This window comes from Apodemus sylvaticus, chromosome 6, assembly GCF_947179515.1.
Source record: "Apodemus sylvaticus chromosome 6, mApoSyl1.1, whole genome shotgun sequence".
NCBI classification, from domain to species: Eukaryota; Metazoa; Chordata; class Mammalia; order Rodentia; family Muridae; genus Apodemus; species Apodemus sylvaticus.
In genome coordinates this window covers 7894020-7913930 of record NC_067477.1, presented here as the reverse complement: position 1 = coordinate 7913930, position 19911 = coordinate 7894020, and the positions used below count along the sequence as shown (strand labels likewise).

The window sequence follows — 19911 nt, the reverse complement described above, 5'->3', positions numbered from 1 at the left end:
TAGCAAATATTAACACTTAACTACTTTTACTATGCCCAGCCTTACTTTCTCTGAGATTCCAAAATAATCAACTTTTAAGCCAATAAAATGTGCAGCTCAAATCTGAAGGTATATGCTCCCTCCTGCTCCTGTCTCAACAAATGCATATGTATTTGTACTATGATAATCATTTGATGAAAAGACAAAATATAAGTTTTAAAATCTTCATGAAATGAATATCTGAAGTTGTTGAAAACACCATATAGGTATTGTTTGATAAACCATATTTGTAGTGTCTTTGATTACTTGTGTCAGTTGGTGTGATTAACAAGAGAACAGCCTTTTAAATCCCTGTTAAATGCATCTGTAAGGTAATTTTCCAAGGTATATTTTCTGTGTTGTTCAATTAATACAGACTTAAGTTATTTGTTACAGGGAATGTACATGCACAGAGAGGCCAGAGAATGAGAGGAAAAGAGAGATGAAGAGACAGCGACTTAAACTCTTAGAAAAGACTAAAAGGAAAATAGACATAAGAAAAATCAAATAGAGTATAAAGAATTCAAATCTGAGCTTGCCCTTGGATAAATTATTTAATCTGATTTCTCATTTTGCCTATTATTTCTTTAATTTTTGAGCATTCACCTTTGCCCAAAGTTTCTGTACTTGCACAGAAGAAACAAAAGTTACTTTAATGAATTGGAGTCAAAGTATAATTAAGATATAATCATGACCTCTTGACTATTACCAAGAAATATCCATGGTGTTGGGAGAATGGAACTCATTCAGGATCTGGCACAAAAGTCAATGATTGATTGTTTTGGTTTTTGAGACCAGTTATAATGAATCATTTAATACTCTGGAATCAGATTGAGCTAGCTATACAATCTCAATAAAAGAAAAGGAAATATCAGAAATCTGTCATTCTATTGGATCTCTTGCATCTATTCTGCATGATTCCCTGACCAATGTTAATGTATTATCTGATCCACCTCCATTAAAATATTTTAAGAAACTTTTTTCAGGCTGCAATGTTTTCATTCATTAGTGAAGTATGACAAAATTCTGCCCATGAAGCCCCATTTGCCATAGATGATGATCTCCATAAAGTGTTATGAAACACTTTCTCACAACCCATATGAAAGAATTCTCACAACCCATAAGTTTCGTCTGTGGCTTCAGTAAGTGGTAGATGAATCCCTGACTATTGATGCTCATAACCAAAGGCAGGAACACCCTCTTCCCCAAAATTACTTGTCATCTGTGAATCATCCATGAAATATTCTACACAGAATTCAAACAATTTCCTCACTCTCAAATGGCTAACATCAAAGCTTTATAAGTACTTTGAATAAAGCTCCTCATATTAATAACTCTCTTGGGCTTCTTTCCAAGTGTCAGAAAAAAAGTTCAGAGCTATTTAGGACTTTGTTGATCATCTTCAATAAGCTGTATTTTGGGAAATAAAAATATTGAGGCTGATTCTACCTTGTCTCTTTCATCAGCTATTGAAAAATGCAAATTTTCACTGTAAAAAAAATCTGTAGTTCCTGATAATAATCATACCATTGATGATCTGGTGAAACCATGTGAAATTTTGGAACATTAGGCTCAGTTACGCCAATATTCTTGTGTCCTTCTATATGTTCTCAGCATGGAGGGAAAGACTATATATCAAAATCATATAAATTAATACTTGCTAATCATCCTCCGTATACTAAACTTTGCTCTACTATACCTCCAAAATATGAAAAGAATTTTTACTGTTCCAGTAAATAACAACCAAGTATTGATAAAAGAGAATTCAATCTCAAGAAAAAAGAGAGAGAGAGAGCACACTGGGCTGCTGATGACATGATCTGATCTCTTATATGTCTAGCTAAGAATCACATTGCTCTGACACCAATGTTATCTGAGCAGGAGGCCAGTTGTTCCCAGAGGAGTAGACTCCATGCACTGAGGGCTCCACAGCATGACATGCAGCTTCAACCCTAATCCTAAAATAATAAGAGATTTGGCTGCTACTACCAAAAGCAATTTATATTTAGTTGTATTAATACCTTTAGTTAAAAGTATAAAATAAGACTTTATAGAGAAGCAAAGTAGCTTCAATGGTGACCCTATTCAAAATTGGCCTTTTCATGTTTCAGACACTTTGAAGGCCTATAAATTATGTTTTTTGCCTACATGTTATGGATTTGGTTTTTTTTCTTTCCATATTAATAATATAAGTTATTTGTGTCTACTTCAGCAACAATTCACAATCTCTTAGATTTGATGGACATCTATAATATATTTTAACAGCATATTGTTTTTTCTATTATCAAACAATTACATGTCAATGAAGATGTTAACTGACAAAGAACTTGTCAAAATATAGTGTACTCTAGGAGGATTCCAAATCAGCATCATTTGGAGACACCCTTTTGCAAAGTTGACACATATCATATAGAACTGTGAGGTGGAGGCAGACATAGGGACAATCAGAATGACTATTTCTGAACAAATCTTCAGGATAATATTGTCTGTCATCTCAGTTCTAGGGCAGCTTCCTGCACTTTTCTGTGTTCTGACACACTCAGGATGTGGTTACAACACTGTGCATACCACAGTAATAGATGGCAGTGTCCTCAGATGTCAGCCGCTCAGCTGCATGTAGGCTGTGTTGGAGGATGTGTCTACAGTCAGAGTGGTCTTGCCCTGGAACTTCTGAGTACATATTTGATTATCATTCTCAGGGTCAATCATTCCAATCCACTCCAGCCCATCTTCAGGCCTTGGCTTCACCCAGTGCATAAAGTAGTTAATAGAGGTGCAACCAGAAGCTTTGCAGGACAACTTCACTGATGTCCCTGGACCTACAAGCTCAGACCCAGACTGCTGCAGCTGGACATTTGAGTTGACCCCTGTAGAAGCAAAGACAAAATGAATGCCACTGTCACAGAGTATATGGTCCCTCATTTCTGGTACTTGATATCCCCTTACCTGTAACAACTACTATCAGGAAGATGACCCAGTGGCACTTCATGGTAAGTACCTTGTGGCTCAGTGATTATAGAAAAAATAGTGCTCATTTGTTGTTGTATAATGTGAATACCCTGCTTTATCATCACAGGCTTACTGATTTGCATATGCATAAGGCAAGGTCTTTCTTACATAAGGACATTCGAGCTGGTGAAAAAAGAAGTAGAGTACACTTGAGGCAGTCAACAGGACACTGGGGTCCAAATCCTAACTCAGTCTGAGGAATCTTCCTTGAGACATATGCAGGTCATTTAGATGTAATATTAAAAATGAATGTTTCAATTATATAATAGAATCTTAATCTGAGAAATTTACTTGTCTTGTTTACAAATTGATATGTTGTAAAAGCAATGAAGATAATGGTTACGAGATATTTTAAAAAACTCCTCATTCATGAGAGTTTGCCATCTTCTTTGATATACATGAAAATAATAGTGGCCTCTGCAGAAGATTGCATGCTAAATTATTACACAAATGATATTACACATTTGTTGTGAGTTCCCAAAACAAACTAACTGCAGGCATGCATATTTGTAGATATCTTTTGTTTCCAGAGACTGCACTGTACTAAGGACAGGACTTTTGCAATTAAACAACTAAGGTTTAACAAAATCTCTGAATCCAGGGGGCAAAAAGTAAAGGACTTCAAAATGAACTCTTACTGATGGATGGTTCCTATAAACTCCAAGAGGAGGTGAAGAGACAGGGAATACTGTTACCCTGAGAAATGAGGGGCACAATTAGAAACACTCTCCAAGGGAGAAATCAAATATCAGAGAGAACTCAAGTACCTAGCAAAACTGCAGAATCTTATTTTGTAGGTAGTAAAGAATCTTCAGCAATGGCTGGAGAGAAACGAGAGCAAAGGGATAAGTATTTTGCTGACAAGAATTTTATTCTTGGACATTTCCAAGAAAACTGAGATTGTCAAATGGAAATGTAATATATCAGAGGGTAGAGGCATTCATTTTTATATAATCAGGGTTAAGTAGGGACAGAGGGGCTTTTTGGCAAAACAGTGTAATGGTAGATGGAGAAGAAAGACATTGGGTGAAACTCAGATGAGGAGAGTAAATAGTTTGGACATATAGAAGAGTCAATTGCTGAAGAAGTGGATGATAGGCTTTTGGAGAAAGGGAGAGTTTCAATAGTGACAGAATATCAAGTGTCTTAGTTAGAAGAGAAGTATACAACATTTGTGGCACTCGGAAAGGTATAAAGGACGTGTTAACTAGAGGCTCTAAGAACTGGAGAGGAAACTTGGGAGAAAAGATGGATGTTAAAAATAGAAGGATGAAGTGCCTAAAGAAGCACACTTTAGAATTTGGAGTAAAATTGGAATGGTGGCAGAAGCCAGCAGAAACAGATTATTTGTGCATGGTTTGGGATGGTTAAACACACAACTTGATTCAGAGAGGGCATATTTTGGAAGTGAGCTCATGTATGCCACTCAAGGTTCTGAGAACAGATGAATAAAAATCATTTTGTGGCTGTACCTAGTTATGATTGACAAGAGGGTTTTTATTGTGGGTATGAGTCATATATCAGTGAAGTTAAGTGTCTAGTCTCTACGTGGCTTGCAGCATAGATGTGGTCATGAAAGAATAGATGTGGCCATGAAAAGAGAGAGAAGGGGAGAGAAAGAGAGAAAGATAAGAGATAGGAAAAATGAGATAGGTCTAATGAGTGAAGAAAGGAGCTGGGGATCAAGGTGATATGCAAGACAACCAAATAACATAAAGCCAAAATATCAAACTATTATTGGAATAAGACGGTGGGTGAGGAGAAGCTAATGCCAGCACTTGGGTTGGGGAGATTCAGGGTAGAGAATAGGGTGAGAAGTGCTAGAAGGAACCACAATTATTGAATGAGAACTTTCCAAGGTTTCTTTGGAATCTGAAATATGTTAAAAGAATGATTACCAGGATGCAACCTCATTATTTTCTAGTAGATTCTGTAAGTAAGATTTTAAAAATAGTATGTAGTTAATATGTTTAATGAAAGCCACTTCCAATAACTTTATAGTGATACCCAGCATCCCACCCTCCCAAATGTGGTCTTTTCAATTAAGTAACAACTTATCACAGAATCCAATTAGTGATATGTGTATGTATGTGCAACCATCTCTAGGACAAGGAATACCTATTAGTTAATGCATATAGAAAGAAGGGTGACTCTCCTTCAGCATCAACCATCTATCTCTAGGTCATCTGCCAGGGGGTAATACATTTCTACTCTCCCATGTTGAACTTTGTCTAGCTTGATATTTGACTAGGTGGTATGCAAGAAACACAATTTCTGTAGGATCAAGTGTAAAGTTGTTGCGTCATAGCAACTCACAATTCACAGCATTCCTATCCAGCCTTTGGCTTTTACATTCTTTCTTTTCCCCTGCCCATGTTATTTTCTAAATTTTTGGTTGGAATGATAACCTAGGTGACCTGTATACTATTGTTATAAAATTAATGTGCCTTCATAGTGAGAAATCATTACACATATTTCAAGAATAATTATCAACAACTCTTTAATGAAGGACATGACTTGTTCTGGCTAATAAACAAAAATCCTGCAACTAAAGCAAGAGCATTTACCTGCTCATATAGACATTCCAAATATACTGCCTTCTTTGAATCTATCTCAGTTTCTAGGATCAACCCTAATAAATTTACAAGAAGTCAGGTGAAATAATTTGATTTTTACTGCTGTTAACAGCAACCATGACCAAGGGAACTCTTATAAAGACAAAATTTAGTTGGGACTGTCTTAAAGGTTCAGAGATTCAGTACATTATCATCAAGTCATGAACATAGCAGCACCCAGGCTTATGTGGAATAGGAGGTCCTGAGAGTACAATATCTTGTTCTGAAGGTAAACAGCAAAACTCTGGTTTCTAGGTAACTAGGATATGGGTCTTATAGCCCATGCATACAGTGATATACTTCATCTACCAACACCAAACCCATGCCAATAGTGCCACTTCCTGGACCATCATATTCAATCCACAACATTTCATTCTCCGGCCCACATAGGCTTGTTCAGAAAAGTCAGTACATGGGGGACATACCCAGACATAACATAATGAAAAACACATTAAATAGAATTTCAAATGTTCTCATAATCTATAACATACTCAACAATGGTGAAAATCCAAGTTCAAAGTATTGTCTAAAATTCATGCAATCTCTTAACTGTAAACCCATATATTTTCAAAAATACTGGAACAAAGGAAGAGAGAAAACAAGTTGGACAAACTCCGTGTCTCTATGTCTTATGCCAAAGCAGTCTTCATATCTCCAACTTCATTCACCCTTGCTCACTCTTGTTGACAGTTCTGGAATTCATCAGCAACAAACTTCATTCTTTTATGCTGATCCTGCTCCCTGTTAAGAGTTTTCCGTAGCAGTTAGCCCAGAGATATGACACCTCTAATATTGAGGGGTATCCAAGTTTTGCTGTTTACCTTCAGAACAAGATGTTGTACTCTCGGGACCTCCTATGTCACATATACCTGGGTGCTGCTATGTTCCTGACTTGATGTAACTACAACTTACAGCTTCTTGTTCCAATGTCTTGGATCCATACATGATCTTCTGGGCTCCTCAAGAGAGCTTGGATCACATCTCTATCTCTGCTCTTTGTAGAACTCTAGGCTTTAGTTGACTCCACTTTACTGCTGCTCTTGTTCTTAGTGATCACCCCATGGTATTGGCATCTCTAATACACTGTACTCTTCCTATAAAACTAGACTTTACCAATAGCCTCTAATAGGATTCTTTTATGTTTCCAAATGTCAACTTCATTGCATGAAACTTCCAATTCTTGGCACTCAACCACAGCTGACGGTACATCTTTATCAATGCCTTCCCTGGCCTCTCACAATGAGAAGCATCAACCTTTCTCCATGACTCATTCATGCTTCTAAAACCAGTGACAAGTTGGTGATTCTTACACATTACCATGTCCTTCTACAGTAAGATCTACAAATTTGGCTATCTCTGGAACATAGTTTTTTTTTTTTTTTTTTTTTTTTTTTTTTTTTTTTTGTGCTCTCAGAAAACACTTTCCAAATTTCATTCTGTAATTCCTGTCTCTTCCTAACCACCACAGATATCTTCTTTTTATTTTTCAAAACAGGGTTTCTCTGTGTTGCCCTGTCTGTGTAAGAACTTATTCTGTAGACAAGGCTGGCCTTGAACTCAGGAATAGGCCTGCCTCTGCTTCCCAAGTGCTGGAATTAAATGTGTGCTCCATCATTGCCTGGTCATCACTAATTTCTTAGCTCCAGCTAACCAGCATCAGTTTTTGAGTAGTACCTTGTTTTTTGACTCTAAAACTAGAGGCACCTGGCCAAAGGTGCCAAGTTCTACTGCTTGATAGATCTGGAACATGATCTCCTTGTTCTATGACATTATCACTAGCATTCTGTTTTCCAGCTCCTTCACTGTCTAAGCTTGTCTGTCCTAAAAACCTTTCTCTGTAGATTGACCATTAACTCAGTTCTTCATGGCTCAGTCCCCTGATTGCTGAGATTAAAGGTTTGTCCCACCACAACTTTTAAAACATTTTTAAGCTTTTCTTCACCTAGAACTATTTCTTCCCATACTGACTTTGAATTCCGGGATTGGCTTGCCTGTCTCTCCTGGGAATAAAGTCATGTACCACCATGCCTGAACTTGATTTAAGGTCACCATTCATTCCCCTGATCTGTTTATGTCCTAGGACATAAGCTTCATCTCCATTCTACTTTCTGGTGCCCCATTAACACTTAAACCCTCCTACAGTGTTCTAGTTGGTTACATGGAAAACATTCTTTATTGCATCTTCCTTAGGTATAGTTTTCTAACTTTTAAAAAAATTAATGAATGGTGGCATGTTCCTGAAAGGTGATAAAATATATGCTCCTTATAAATAAGATATAAACTCAGAAGTCACTCTATCATATTCATTAATATCTTCTGATTTTCCATTTGTCTTAGCAGAATCTGGTAAGCAGAGTTTGCATTTTCAAAAGCAAGGTGTTCAATAATAAAAACTGTAGCTTCCTCTCGAGGAACCATTTTGTGCATGGCTTCCATCAGTTGGGATGATAAAGATTCAAAATGTCTTTTTGTCTTATACTCCTTAATCCTGTTGTTTTACCATCACAAGAATGATCGTTCTCCATGGTGCTACAGAGATAGCTGAGCACCGATTAAGAACCTTTTTACTAAGTTGTACTTGTTCTTTACCTAGAATCCAGTCTCCAGTTCCCATTAAAATATGCATAGTCACCCTAGTTCTTATCCTGCCCACTTTTTATGAGGTTCTTTCTCATTTTTGCTAATTCCTCATATTCAACAGCCCAAAGAAGAATTTTTCACCCCAGTCAAACATGACTTAGCAACCTTAATACAGTCAGAGGGAATCTTCCAACCATTTGTCAAACTTTCCACTGAAATAACTACATGTGCTTTTGCCTTTTCAAGAGGATAAACAAATGTCATTAGAACTCACAGTATGGTACTAACCTGTTAGGAAAATCATAATGGGTATGCCTTGGAGAGGCAGAGTCCAACGATTTTGTGTACTGAGGACTTTATGTTGTGGAATTTTGCTCTTCTTGTTACCTTCATGACCCTCTTAATCTAAGAATTGTATGAAAAGTTTAAGGGTGTTTCTAACTCCTCAGTAAGTTGTTTCATTTGCAATTATATTAATAATGTGTCATCTTTCTCAAGCAAGGGACTGGAGTAGATTATCAATTTAATTATCACTTGAAAATAACAAATTTTCAGCAGTAACCACCAGAATTGTTCTTTCTAGATCTATGAAAAATTGATTTGGAATTTTAAAGGGAATTGCATTGAATCTGTAGATTGCTTTTGGCAAGATGGCCATTTTTACTATATTGATCCTGCCAATCCATGAACATGGGAGATCTTCCCATCTTCTGAGACTTTCTTCGATTTCTTTCTTCAAAGGTTTAAAGTTCTTTATATACAGACCCCTACGTTGCTTTATCAGGTCACACCTAGGTATGAATTTTTATTTGGAAATATTGTGAAGGGTGTCATTTCCCTAATTTCTTTCTCCTCTTGTCTTTCCTTTGAGTAGAGGAAGGCTACTGATTTGCTTGAGTTAATTTTATATACAGACCCTTTGTTGAAGTTCTTCATCAGCTTTAGGAGTTCTCTGGTGGAAATCTAGGGGTTGCTTAAGTATACTATCATATCATATGCAAATAGTGATAGTTTGACTCCATCCTTTCCAATTTGTATACCTTTGACGCTTTTTGCTGCCTGATTGCTCTGGCTAGGACTTCAAGTACTATATTGAATAGATAGATAGAGAGAGTGGCAGCCTTGTCTGTTCCCTGATTTCAGTGGAATTGCCTCAAGTTTCTTTCCATTTAGTTTGATGTTGGCCACTAGTTTGCAGTATATTGCTTTCACTATGTTTAAGTATGGGCCTTGGATTCCTGCTCTCTCCAAGACTTTTGTCATGAAGGGATGCTGAATTTTGTCAAAAGCCTTTTCAGCATCTAATGAAATGACCATGTGTTTTTTTTCCTTTAGTTTGTTTATGTAGTGAATTACATTGACAGATTTCCATATATTGAACCATCCCTACATCCCTGGGACGAAGCCTACCTAATCATGGTGAATTATTGTTCTGATGCATTCTTGGATTCGGTTGGCCAGGATTTTGTACAGTATTTTTGCATCAGTGTTCATGAGGGAGATTGTTCTGAAGTTCTCCTTTCTTGTTTGGTCTTTGTTTGGTTTAGGTATAAGCATGTATCCCCCCCCCCCCCCCCGAAAAAGATGTCCTTAACGTTTAAGGGGGTTGGGCCTCTGCTTTTACTCACTGGTTAAAAGCCCGTCATCCATTGGATGAACTTACTTATATCCACTGAGTTGTTAAAAATAAATAATTAAGGGGGAATTGTCTCTTCCCCCACAACATTAAGCTGGCTGGCAACCCCCACTCTTCTGATGGGCTACCTCTGGCCTTTGTTCCTGGGAACAATAAGGCACGTCACCTTAACTACCAACACTGCCCTAAGGCGGTTTCACCTGACACCCAACAGAGACCCGCTGATATCTGGAGCCAAAGAAGACTCACAGCTCCGCCTTTGATGTGACCGGCTTCTGGGAGGGGTGGCTGATTCCCCCAAGACTATAAAACATGTCATAAAAATATTAAAGTTAGTCTTGACCGGATTACTACCTTGACTCACATCTCTCTCTCTCTCTCTCTCTCTCTCTCTCTCTCTCTCTCTCTCTCTCTCTCTCTCTCTCTCTCTCTCTCTTGCCCCCACCTTCCCGTTAACCTCAAAATTCTCTTACAGGCAACCCAGTTCACATGTAGCTGCAGGCAGTTACATATTGGCGCCTGAACGTGGGCAGACCTGATATGGGAGAATTTCCTGAGGTGACCCTATCTAGCGAAGCTTCGCAGAAAAAGTGAAATGAAAATGGTATCCACACGGTAAGCAACATAGAGGTCAAATGTTAGCACTAGTGTAAAATTTTATTCTATTGTTGTGAGTGCAGAGGGATACGAGTTTTGCAAGCAAAACTATGGTGACCTGGCACAGTGGCAGCTTGGGTTGATCGATAGGGAAATATGGGACAGGAAAGTTCGCGCGAAATTTGCGCCCACAATATTCAAGAGTTGCTTCAGGCGAAAGGGATAGGGTTTGAAGAAGAAAGATTGGAGGATTTCTTGGACCAGATATATTCTTGCTGTCCTTGATTCCAAGAAAAACGAACGTTAAACGAGAGAACTTGGGAAAGAATTGGTAATTCGCTAAAGGCAGCCAAGGCAGATAATATTACTCTCTGCCTCTGGACACTTATAAAGGATATTATAGATGAAGGAGGTTTGGAAGAATTAGATATTATTCAAGAAATTGAGGAATCTCAAGAAGAAAGCCTGCCAGAGAGGACTCCTGCAAGGGAGGACCCTCCACACCCTAAGTCACATAAACGCAGAGACAGTGCTGATGAGCCAATTTTAAAAAAGACAGCTCATCCCCAAAAAAGAGCAACTGAATCTCATGGAGAAGAATGGGCCCCTGTAGCCCCATCTGCTCCGCCTATGACCTGATGGCAGGAGACGAGATCCAGAAAGGCATGCAGTTACAAAAGTTGGAGTTTGAAATTAAATTGCAGAAATTGACTAATAAATTACAGGAGCTAAAAAGGGTGTCTAATACTAGAGAGAACAATAATTCTGAGACCCGCCAATTACCATTAGAAAGAGTTATAAGCCAGGCTCGAAGAGAGGGGCAGGATACGTCAGCAATCTTAGCTTTTCCGGTCCTTGAGATTGAAGACTAGGAAAATGTGATTAGACAATATCAGACTTTGGAATTTAAAGTGATAAAAGAATTAAAGCTAGCCGAGGCCCAGTACGGCCCGACAGCTCCTTTTACACAGGCGTTATTGGATACTGTGATAGAGTCGAATTTAACTCCACAGGATTGGAGAACACTGTGTAAGGCCACGTTGTTGGGGGGAGATTTCTTGCTTTGGAGTTCTGAATGGCGTGAGGCTAGTAAAAGAACTGCCACCACTAATACTCAGGCAGGCCATCCAGAATGGAATGCTGATATGTTACTGGGAGAAGGTGTATATGAAGGAAATACTAACCAGATGGGGTTTCCCATCGCAGTGTATGCACAGATTGTGGTGGCTGCCCGCCGTGCTTGGAATCTTTTACCATCAAAGGGAGATCCTAGTGGGAATCTAACAGGTGTCAAACAGGCTCCCGATGAACTTTTTCAGGATTTCGTGGATAGATTGCTAAAAACAGCTAATAGAATTTTCGGAAATTCTCAGGCAGAAAATCCGCTGGTTACCCAACTAGCCTACGAGAATGCTAATGTGGCCTGCCAGGAGGCGATTAGACCTCATAGGGGGAAGACAGACTTAGCTGGTTATATTCGTCTTTGTTCTGAAATTGGTCCCTCGTATAATCAGGGTTTAGCAATGGCTGCAGCGTTGCAGGGAACCACCATTCAGGGAATTCTTTCACAGAGACGAGGAAATAGAAGGTGTTTTAAATGTGGAAGTCTGGGTCATTTTAAAAGTGATTGCCCTGATAACAGGGCTTCTATAAGCGGGCAATCAGGTTGTTCACCAGGAACATGCCCTAAGTGTAGAAAAGGAAATCATTGGGTGAAGGGATGCAAGTCCAAAACTAATATTCAAGGCAGACCCGTGTCGGGAAATGGGAGGAGGGGCCTGCCCCAGGCCCCGATTCATCCAGGACAGACAGTCTGTGGGGCAACGCAGCTGCTGCCGAGCCAAGGAAATCTATCTTTGAACTCGCCAGAGCTACACCAGGGAGTGCAGGATTGGATCTCTGCAGTATATTCTATGCCGTATTAACCCCAGAAATGGGCGTCCAGGTCCTGCCTACGGGAGTTTTTGGACCATTACTTGAAGGAACTTGGGGATTACTGTTAGGACGAAGCAGTTCTACTGTAAAGGGAGTGCAGATTTATCCAGGTGTCATAGACAGTGACTATGAGGGAGAAATAAAATTTATGGCTGCTTCCTCTCATGGTGTCATAACTATACCTGCTAATCAAAGAATTGCTCAGCTTGTCCTGGTTTCTTTACATCCACTGCCTTCCAAATTTATTAAAGATAAAAGAGGAAAGGAGGGCTTTGGCTCCTCCGGAGTGTATTGGGTTCAATCTATCACCAATAAAAGACCTAACCTTAAATTGACTATTGAAGGAAAGAGTTTTGAAGGATTAATAGATACGGGAGCTGATGTTACAATTATTAAAGGACAGGATTGGCCGTGTAGCTGGCAACTGACGAAGACACTTACGCATCTCCAAGGCATCGGATATGCCAATAATCCTAAACAGAGCGAGAGACTTCTAACTTGGAAAGATACAGAGGGAAATTCAGAGCAAATTCGGCCTTTTGTTATGCAAAACTTGCCTACTACCCTTTGGGGTAGAGACCTTCTATCACAGATGAATTTAATTATGTGCAGCCCTTATGAAATCGCCTCTAAGCAAAAGACAGAGCCAGAATCCTTACCTGCTCAGGGGCTTGGGAATGAAGAGCAAGGCACTAGAAAGTTTAAAAAAACCCAGCCAAACCCTAACTCTAGAAGTCTGGGGCATTTTCCTTAATGGCCACTATCTTGCCTGCATCCCACGCCGATAAAATTCAATGGCTTAGTGATAATCCTGTGTGGGTTGATCAGTGGTCTTTATCTAAGGAGAAAATGGAAGCCGTCTCTTTGCTAGTGCAGGAACAATTGAAGGCGGGACATTTAATAGAGTCTTTATCTCCATGGAACACGCCAATATTTATTAAAAAAAAAATCTGGCAAATGGAGATTGTTACAGGATTTAAGAAAAGTTAATGAAACCATGTTGCCAAGGGGAACTTTACAAGCTGGTCTTCCATCCCCCGTGGCTATCCCAAAAGGGTTTCATAAAATAGTCATAGATTTAAAATATTGTTTCTTTACTATTCCGTTGCACCCTGAGGATTGCAAAAGATTCACGTTCAGCGTTCCTTCTATTAATTTCATAGAGCCTATGAAGAGATATCAATGGACAGTGCTTCCTCAGGGCATGGCTAACAGCCTGGCTTTATGCCAGAAATTTGTAGCACAGGCTATTCAGCCTGTGAGACAGAAATGGCCAGATATTTATTTTATCCATTTCACAGATGATTTTCTAATTGCAGGAAAAAATCCTCAGACCTTGCTTTTATGTTTTAAAGATTTATAGCAAGCTTTGGTCGCTAAAGGATTACAAATAGCACCAGAGAAAGTTCAGACCCAGGAGCCGTATAATTATCTGGGTTTTAAACTTACAGACCAGGCAATTTTTTTCCAGAAGAAAATTATCCGCAGGGACAATTTGAAAACTTTAAATGATTTTCAGAAGTTATTGGGTGACATTAATTGGCTTCGGCTGTATTTAAAGCTTACAACAGGAGAATTACAACCTTTATTTGATATTCTAAAGGGGAACGCTGACCCGACATCTCCTAGATTATTAACTTCAGAAGGACTTTTGGCTTTACAGACAGTGGAGAAAGCTATTGAAAATCAATTTGTTACCTATATAGATTATTCTTTACCTTTGCATCTGCTAATTTTTAATACTACTCACTCGCCTACAGGTTTATTATGGCAAAAGGCTCCTCTGATGTGGATTCATTTAAGGGTGTCTTCAAGGCGTAATATCTTGCCATATTTTGAGGCGGTGGCCCAAGTAATTATGCTTGGAAGAAAGCAGGCGCTAACTTATTTTGGCAAAGAACCAGATGTTATTATACAACCTTACAGTGTAAATCAAGATGATTGGTTAAAACAGCATAGCACAGATTGGTTGCTAGCTCAAATAGGCTTTGAAGGGAGTATATATAACCATTATCCTCAAGACAAATTGATAAAGTTTTTAAATATGCATGAGGTTGTATTTCCTAAAATGACATCTTTATAGCCGTTGCATAATGCCCTCTTAATTTTCACAGATGGCTCTTCCAAAGGAAGAGCCGGATATCGTATTAATAATCAGCAGGTGGTCGTAGAGACTCCTGGGCTGTCTGCTCAGTTATCAGAGCTAACAGTGGTATTGTGTGTCTCTCAATATGTAAATAGTACGTTTAATCTTTTTACTGACAGTGCTTATGTTGCATTTTCTATACCACAATTAGAAACCTGTGGCAGTTTTAATTTTAATCTGCCAGCTGGATCCTTGTTTTCACAATTGCAAAGTATCATTCTTGCTAGGAAAAATCCCTTTTATATCGGTCATATCCGAGCCCACTCAGGTCTTCCGGGACCTCTGGCTCAGGGTAATGAGTGCATCGACAAAGCGCTTATAGGGCAAGCTTTGGCACTTACACCCATAGAATTGGCAAAACGTGATCATGATAAATTTCATCTTTCTAGTCATACGTTGAGACTCCATCATAAGATCACAAAGGAGCAAGCTAGAATGATTGTAAAACAATGCCCTAATTGTCTCACTTTAGCACCAGTGCCCCACTTAGGGGTTAATCCACGTGGTCTTATGCCCAATCAAATTTGGCAAATGGATGTAACTCACTATGCAGAATTTGGGAAATTAAAATTTATACATGTTTGCATTGATACATGCTCGGGACTCATTTTTGCCTCCCTGTATTCGGGAGAAGCCTCTAATAATGTAATTGATCATTGTTTACAAGCCTTTAATACCATGGGATTACCCAAAGTCATTAAGACAGACAATGGACCAGCCTACACTGGTAAGAACTTTATCTCATTTTGCAAGGAATTTAATATAAAATTTAAAACTGGAATTCCTTATAATCCAATGGGGCAAGGAATCGTGGAGCGTGCTCACCGCACCCTTAAAAACTGGCTTCTTAAAACTAAGAAGGGGAACCTATATCCTCCTAGGTCCCCTAAATCACATCTTGCCTTTGTTTTATTTGTTTTAAATTTTCTCCAAACGGATGCTAAAGGTCAGTCTGCAGCAGACCGACACTGGCACCCAGCTACTTCCAATTCCTACGCCATGGTTAAGTGGCAGGACCCTTTAAATAATACATGGAATGGCCCGGACCCCGTTTTAATCTGGGGAAAGGGGTCCATCTCTCAGGAAGAAGAAGGTGCACGTTGGCTGCCAGAGAGATTGGTAAGACAGGTAAACACACCCTAAAACTGTTGGTAAGTATAATTAATTCAAAAGGCCCTTTCTAAGCCCCTTCCCACTTACTTGGGAAAGTAAGGTTCCTTTGTGTTCTTGCAAATTAAGTTGCAAGCCAGGCTTCTGGCCTGAGGACACTGAATTTCAATTAAACTAAATGTTTTGGGCTTTCCGATACTGACCAAACAGGTTTTTTCTCTTAATCTCCTTTTATATTTCAAGCAGATAACACTCAGAAGATAAACTCCTTCAGCGATGGCCCCAGGTTGAGGATGGGTGGTTATTATAGCCAGCCAGCTCTTATCAGCAGAGTATTTACTCTGCCAGTGGATCCCTCAGAAAGGAGGCTGCATAGTATTCGGAACTATGCATGTTTGTTAATTGTCTCCTCCTCCCCCCGCCCCCCCCCCCCCCCCCCCCCGCAACTAAGCTGGCTGGCAGCTCCCAAACTCTTCAGATGGCTACCTCCGGCCTTTGTTCCTGTGAAAAATAAGGCTCCTCACCTCGACTACCGACACTGCCCCCAAGGTGTTTTCACCTGACTTGCCAGTCTGAAGGCAGGTGACCCGCTGAGACCTGGAGCCAAAAAAATTCACAGGCCCGCCTTTGAAGTGACCGACTTCTGGGAGGGGTGGTCAGTTCCCCAAATACTATATAACTTGCCTTAAAAATATTAAAATCAGTCTTGACCGGAATTACCGCCTGACTCAAATCTTTTTCGCCTTAACCTCAAAATTCTCTTTCAGGCCACCCCAGTTCACATGTAGGCGCTGGCGGACTACAGTTAATATAACAAACATGGGCATCAGTTGAGGTGCGAGGTGAGGCACTGCAAGGGAAAAGGAAAAAAAAAATCCTGTCTCCGAATTTCCCTGAAAAGCATGCCCAGCTGCATGGGGGTTGGCATTGAAAGACTGTCCTTGAATTAAAAAGGCAGTCTATCCCCCCCCCCCCCCCCGAAAAAGATGTCCTTAACGTTTAAGGGGGTTGGGCCTCTGCTTTCACTCACTGGTTAAAATCCTGTCATCCATTGGATGAACTTACTTACATCCACTGAGTTGTTAAAAATAAATAATTAAGGGGGAATTGTCTCTTCCCCCACAACATTAAGCTGGCTGGCAACCCCCACTCTTCCGATGGGCTACCTCTTGCCTTTGTTCCTGGGAACAATAAGGCGAGTCACCTTAACTACCAAAACTGCCCCAAGGCGGTTTCACCTGGCACCCAACAGAGACCTCGCCAGGCTGAAGGCAGGCGACCCGCTGAGATCTGGAGCCAAAGAAGACTCACAGCCCTGCCTTTGATGTGACCGGCTTCTGGGAGGGGTGGCTGATTCCCCCAAGACTATAAAACATGTCATAAAAATATTAAAGTTAGTCTTGACCGGATTACCGCCTTGACTCACATCTCTCTCTCGCCCCCACTTTCCCGTTAACCTCAAAATTCTCTTACAGGCAACCCAGTTCACATGTAGCCACAGGCGGTTACAAGCATGATTGAGGCTTCATAGAATAAGTTGGGTAATGTTCCTTGAGTTTCTATTTCATGGAAAAGTTTGAAGAGAATCGGTATTAATTCTTTTTTGAAGATCTGATAGAATTCCCCACTAAACCCATCTGGTCATGGGAATTTTTTTGAAGGGAGACAATTAATGACTACTTCTATTTCTTCGGGGCTTATGGGACTATTTAGATGGTTTGTCTGATCCTGTTTTAACATGGGCACCTGGTATGTATCTAGAAAGTTATCCATTTCTTCCAGGTTTCCAAACTTTGTTGACTATAAACTCTCGTAGTAGGATCTGAAGATTTGTTTTAATTTCCACCGTTTTTGTTGTTTTGTCTCCCTCTTCACTTCCAATTTTATTAATGTGGATACTGTCTCCATGCCCCCTGGTTAGTCCAGCTAAGGTTTTATCTATCTTGTTGGTTTTTTTCAAAGAACCAGCTCCTTGTTTTATTGATTCTTTGTATAGCACTTTTTGTTTCTGCTTGGTTGATTTAGGCTCTAAGTTGATTTCTTGCTGTCTACTCCTCTTCGGAGTACTTGCTTCCTTTTGTTCTAGAGCCTTCAAATGCACTGTCAAGCAGTTAGTGTAAGCTCTCTCCATTCTCTTTTTGGAGGTACTCAGAGCTATGAGTTTTCCTCTTAGCACTGTTTTCATTGCATCCCATAAATTTTGGTATGATGTGTATTCATTTTCATTGAATTCTAAAAAGTCTTTAATTTCTTTATTTCTTCCTTGACCAAGCTATCATTGAGAAGAGCATTGTTCAAAGTCTATGTATATGTGTGTTTTCCACAGTTTTTGTTTGAGTTTAAGATCAGCCTTAGGCCGAGGTGATCTGATAAGATACATGGAATAATTTCAATATCATTGTATCTGTTGAGGCCTGTTTTGTGACCAATTATATGGTCAATTGTGGAGAAGGTACCATAAGGTGCTGAGAAGAAGGTATATTCTTTTGCTTTAGGGTGGAATGTTCTATAAATATCTGTTAGATCCAGTTGATCCATAATGTCAGTTAGTTTCACTGTATCCCCGTTTAGTTTCTGATTCCATGATTTGTCCATTTTTGACAGTGGGGTGTTGAAGTCTCCCTCTATTATTGTGTGGTGTGCTACGTGTGCTTTGAGCTTCATTAAAGTTTCTTTTATGAATGTGGGTGCCCTTGTGTTCTGAGCATAGATGTTCAGAATTGAGAGTTCACCTTGGTATACTTTTCCTTTGACCAGTATGAAATGTCCCTCCTTATCTTTTTTGACAACTTTTGGTTGAAAGTCAATTTTGTCCGACATAAGAATGGCTACTCCAGCTTGTTTCGTGGGACCATTTGCTGGGAAGTTGTTTTCTATCTTTTGACTCTTAAATAGTGGCTGTATTTTTCACCGAGATGAGTTTCTTGTATGCAGCAAAACGTTGGGTCCTGTTTACATATCCAGTCTGTTAGTCTATGTCTTTTTATAGGGGAATTGATATTAAGAGATATTAAGGAAAAGTGATTGTTGCTTACTGTTATCTTCTTAGTTAAAGGTAACATTCTGGTTGTGTAGCTATCTTCTATTGGGTTTGATGAAAGATTACCTTATTGATTTTTCTACAGTGTAGTTTGTTGTCTTTTGTTGGTATTTTCTACCAATTATCCTTTGCAGAGTTGGATTTGTGGAAAGATACTGTGTAAATTTGCTTTTGTCATGGAATGTCTTGTTTTCATCAGGTATGGTGATTGAAAGTTTTGCTGGGTATAGTACTCTGGGCTGACATTTATGTTCTCTTAGGGTCTGTATGATATCTGCCCAGGCTCTTCTGTCTTTCATAGTCTCTAGTGAGAAGTCTGGTATAATTCTGATAGGTCTACCTTTATATGTTACGTGACGTTTTTCTCTCACTGTTTTTAACATTCTTTCTTAGTTTAGTCCATTTGATGTTTTGATTATTATGTGATGGGAGGAATTTCTGCTCTGGTCCAATCTGTTTGGAGTTCTGTAAGCTTCCTGTATGTTCATGGACATCTCTATCTTTAGGTTAGGGACGTTTTCTTCTATAATTTTTTTGAAGATATTTATTGGGCCTTTAAGATGTAAATCCTAACTTTCTTCTATTCCTATAATCCTTAAGTTTCGTCTTCTCATTATATCCTGGAGTTCCTGCATGTTTTGGGTTACAAACTTTTTGCATTTTGCATTTTCTTTGACTGTTGAGTCAATGTTTTCTATGGAATCTTCAGCATCCGAGATTTTTTTCTTCTATGTCTTGTATTAGGATTTTGATGCTTATATCTATGACTCCTGAATTCTTTCCTCTATTTTCAGATATGTCTCAATTTGTGATTTCTTTATTGATTCTCTTTCCAGGTTTAGATCCTGGATAGTTTTGTTCAGTTCCTTCACTTGTTTGTTTGTTTTTTCCTGAAATTCTTTAAGGAATTTTTACGTTTCCTTTTTAAGGGCTTATATCTTTTGATTCATGTTCTCCTGTGCTTCTTTTAGGGATTTTTGTGATTCCTCTTTAAGGGTTTCTGCATGTTGACCCATGTTCTCCCATAATTCCCTATGGGATTTTTGTATTGCCTCTTTAGGGGCTACAGCCTGTTGTCCTATGTTCTCCCATATTTCTTTAGGAGACTTTTGTGTTTTCTCTTTAAGGGCTTCTACCTTTTGATCCATATTCTGTCTTTCTTTAAGGGATTTTTGTGCTTCTACCTGTTGACCCATGTTCTCTTGTATTTCTTTTTTTTTTTAAT

The 19911-nt window shown here is 39.2% G+C and overlaps 1 gene segment (V, D, J or C); it reads right to left on the bottom strand.

Moving 5' to 3' along the window:
- Window positions 1-2589: 2589 nt before the first annotated feature.
- On the bottom strand, window positions 2590-3031 carry LOC127686860 (Ig heavy chain V region 102-like). The segment is given in 2 exon segments: window positions 2590-2885; window positions 2965-3031. Coding segments are annotated over 2 exon segments (312 nt in total).
- Between the last annotated feature and the right edge of the window lie 16880 nt (window positions 3032-19911).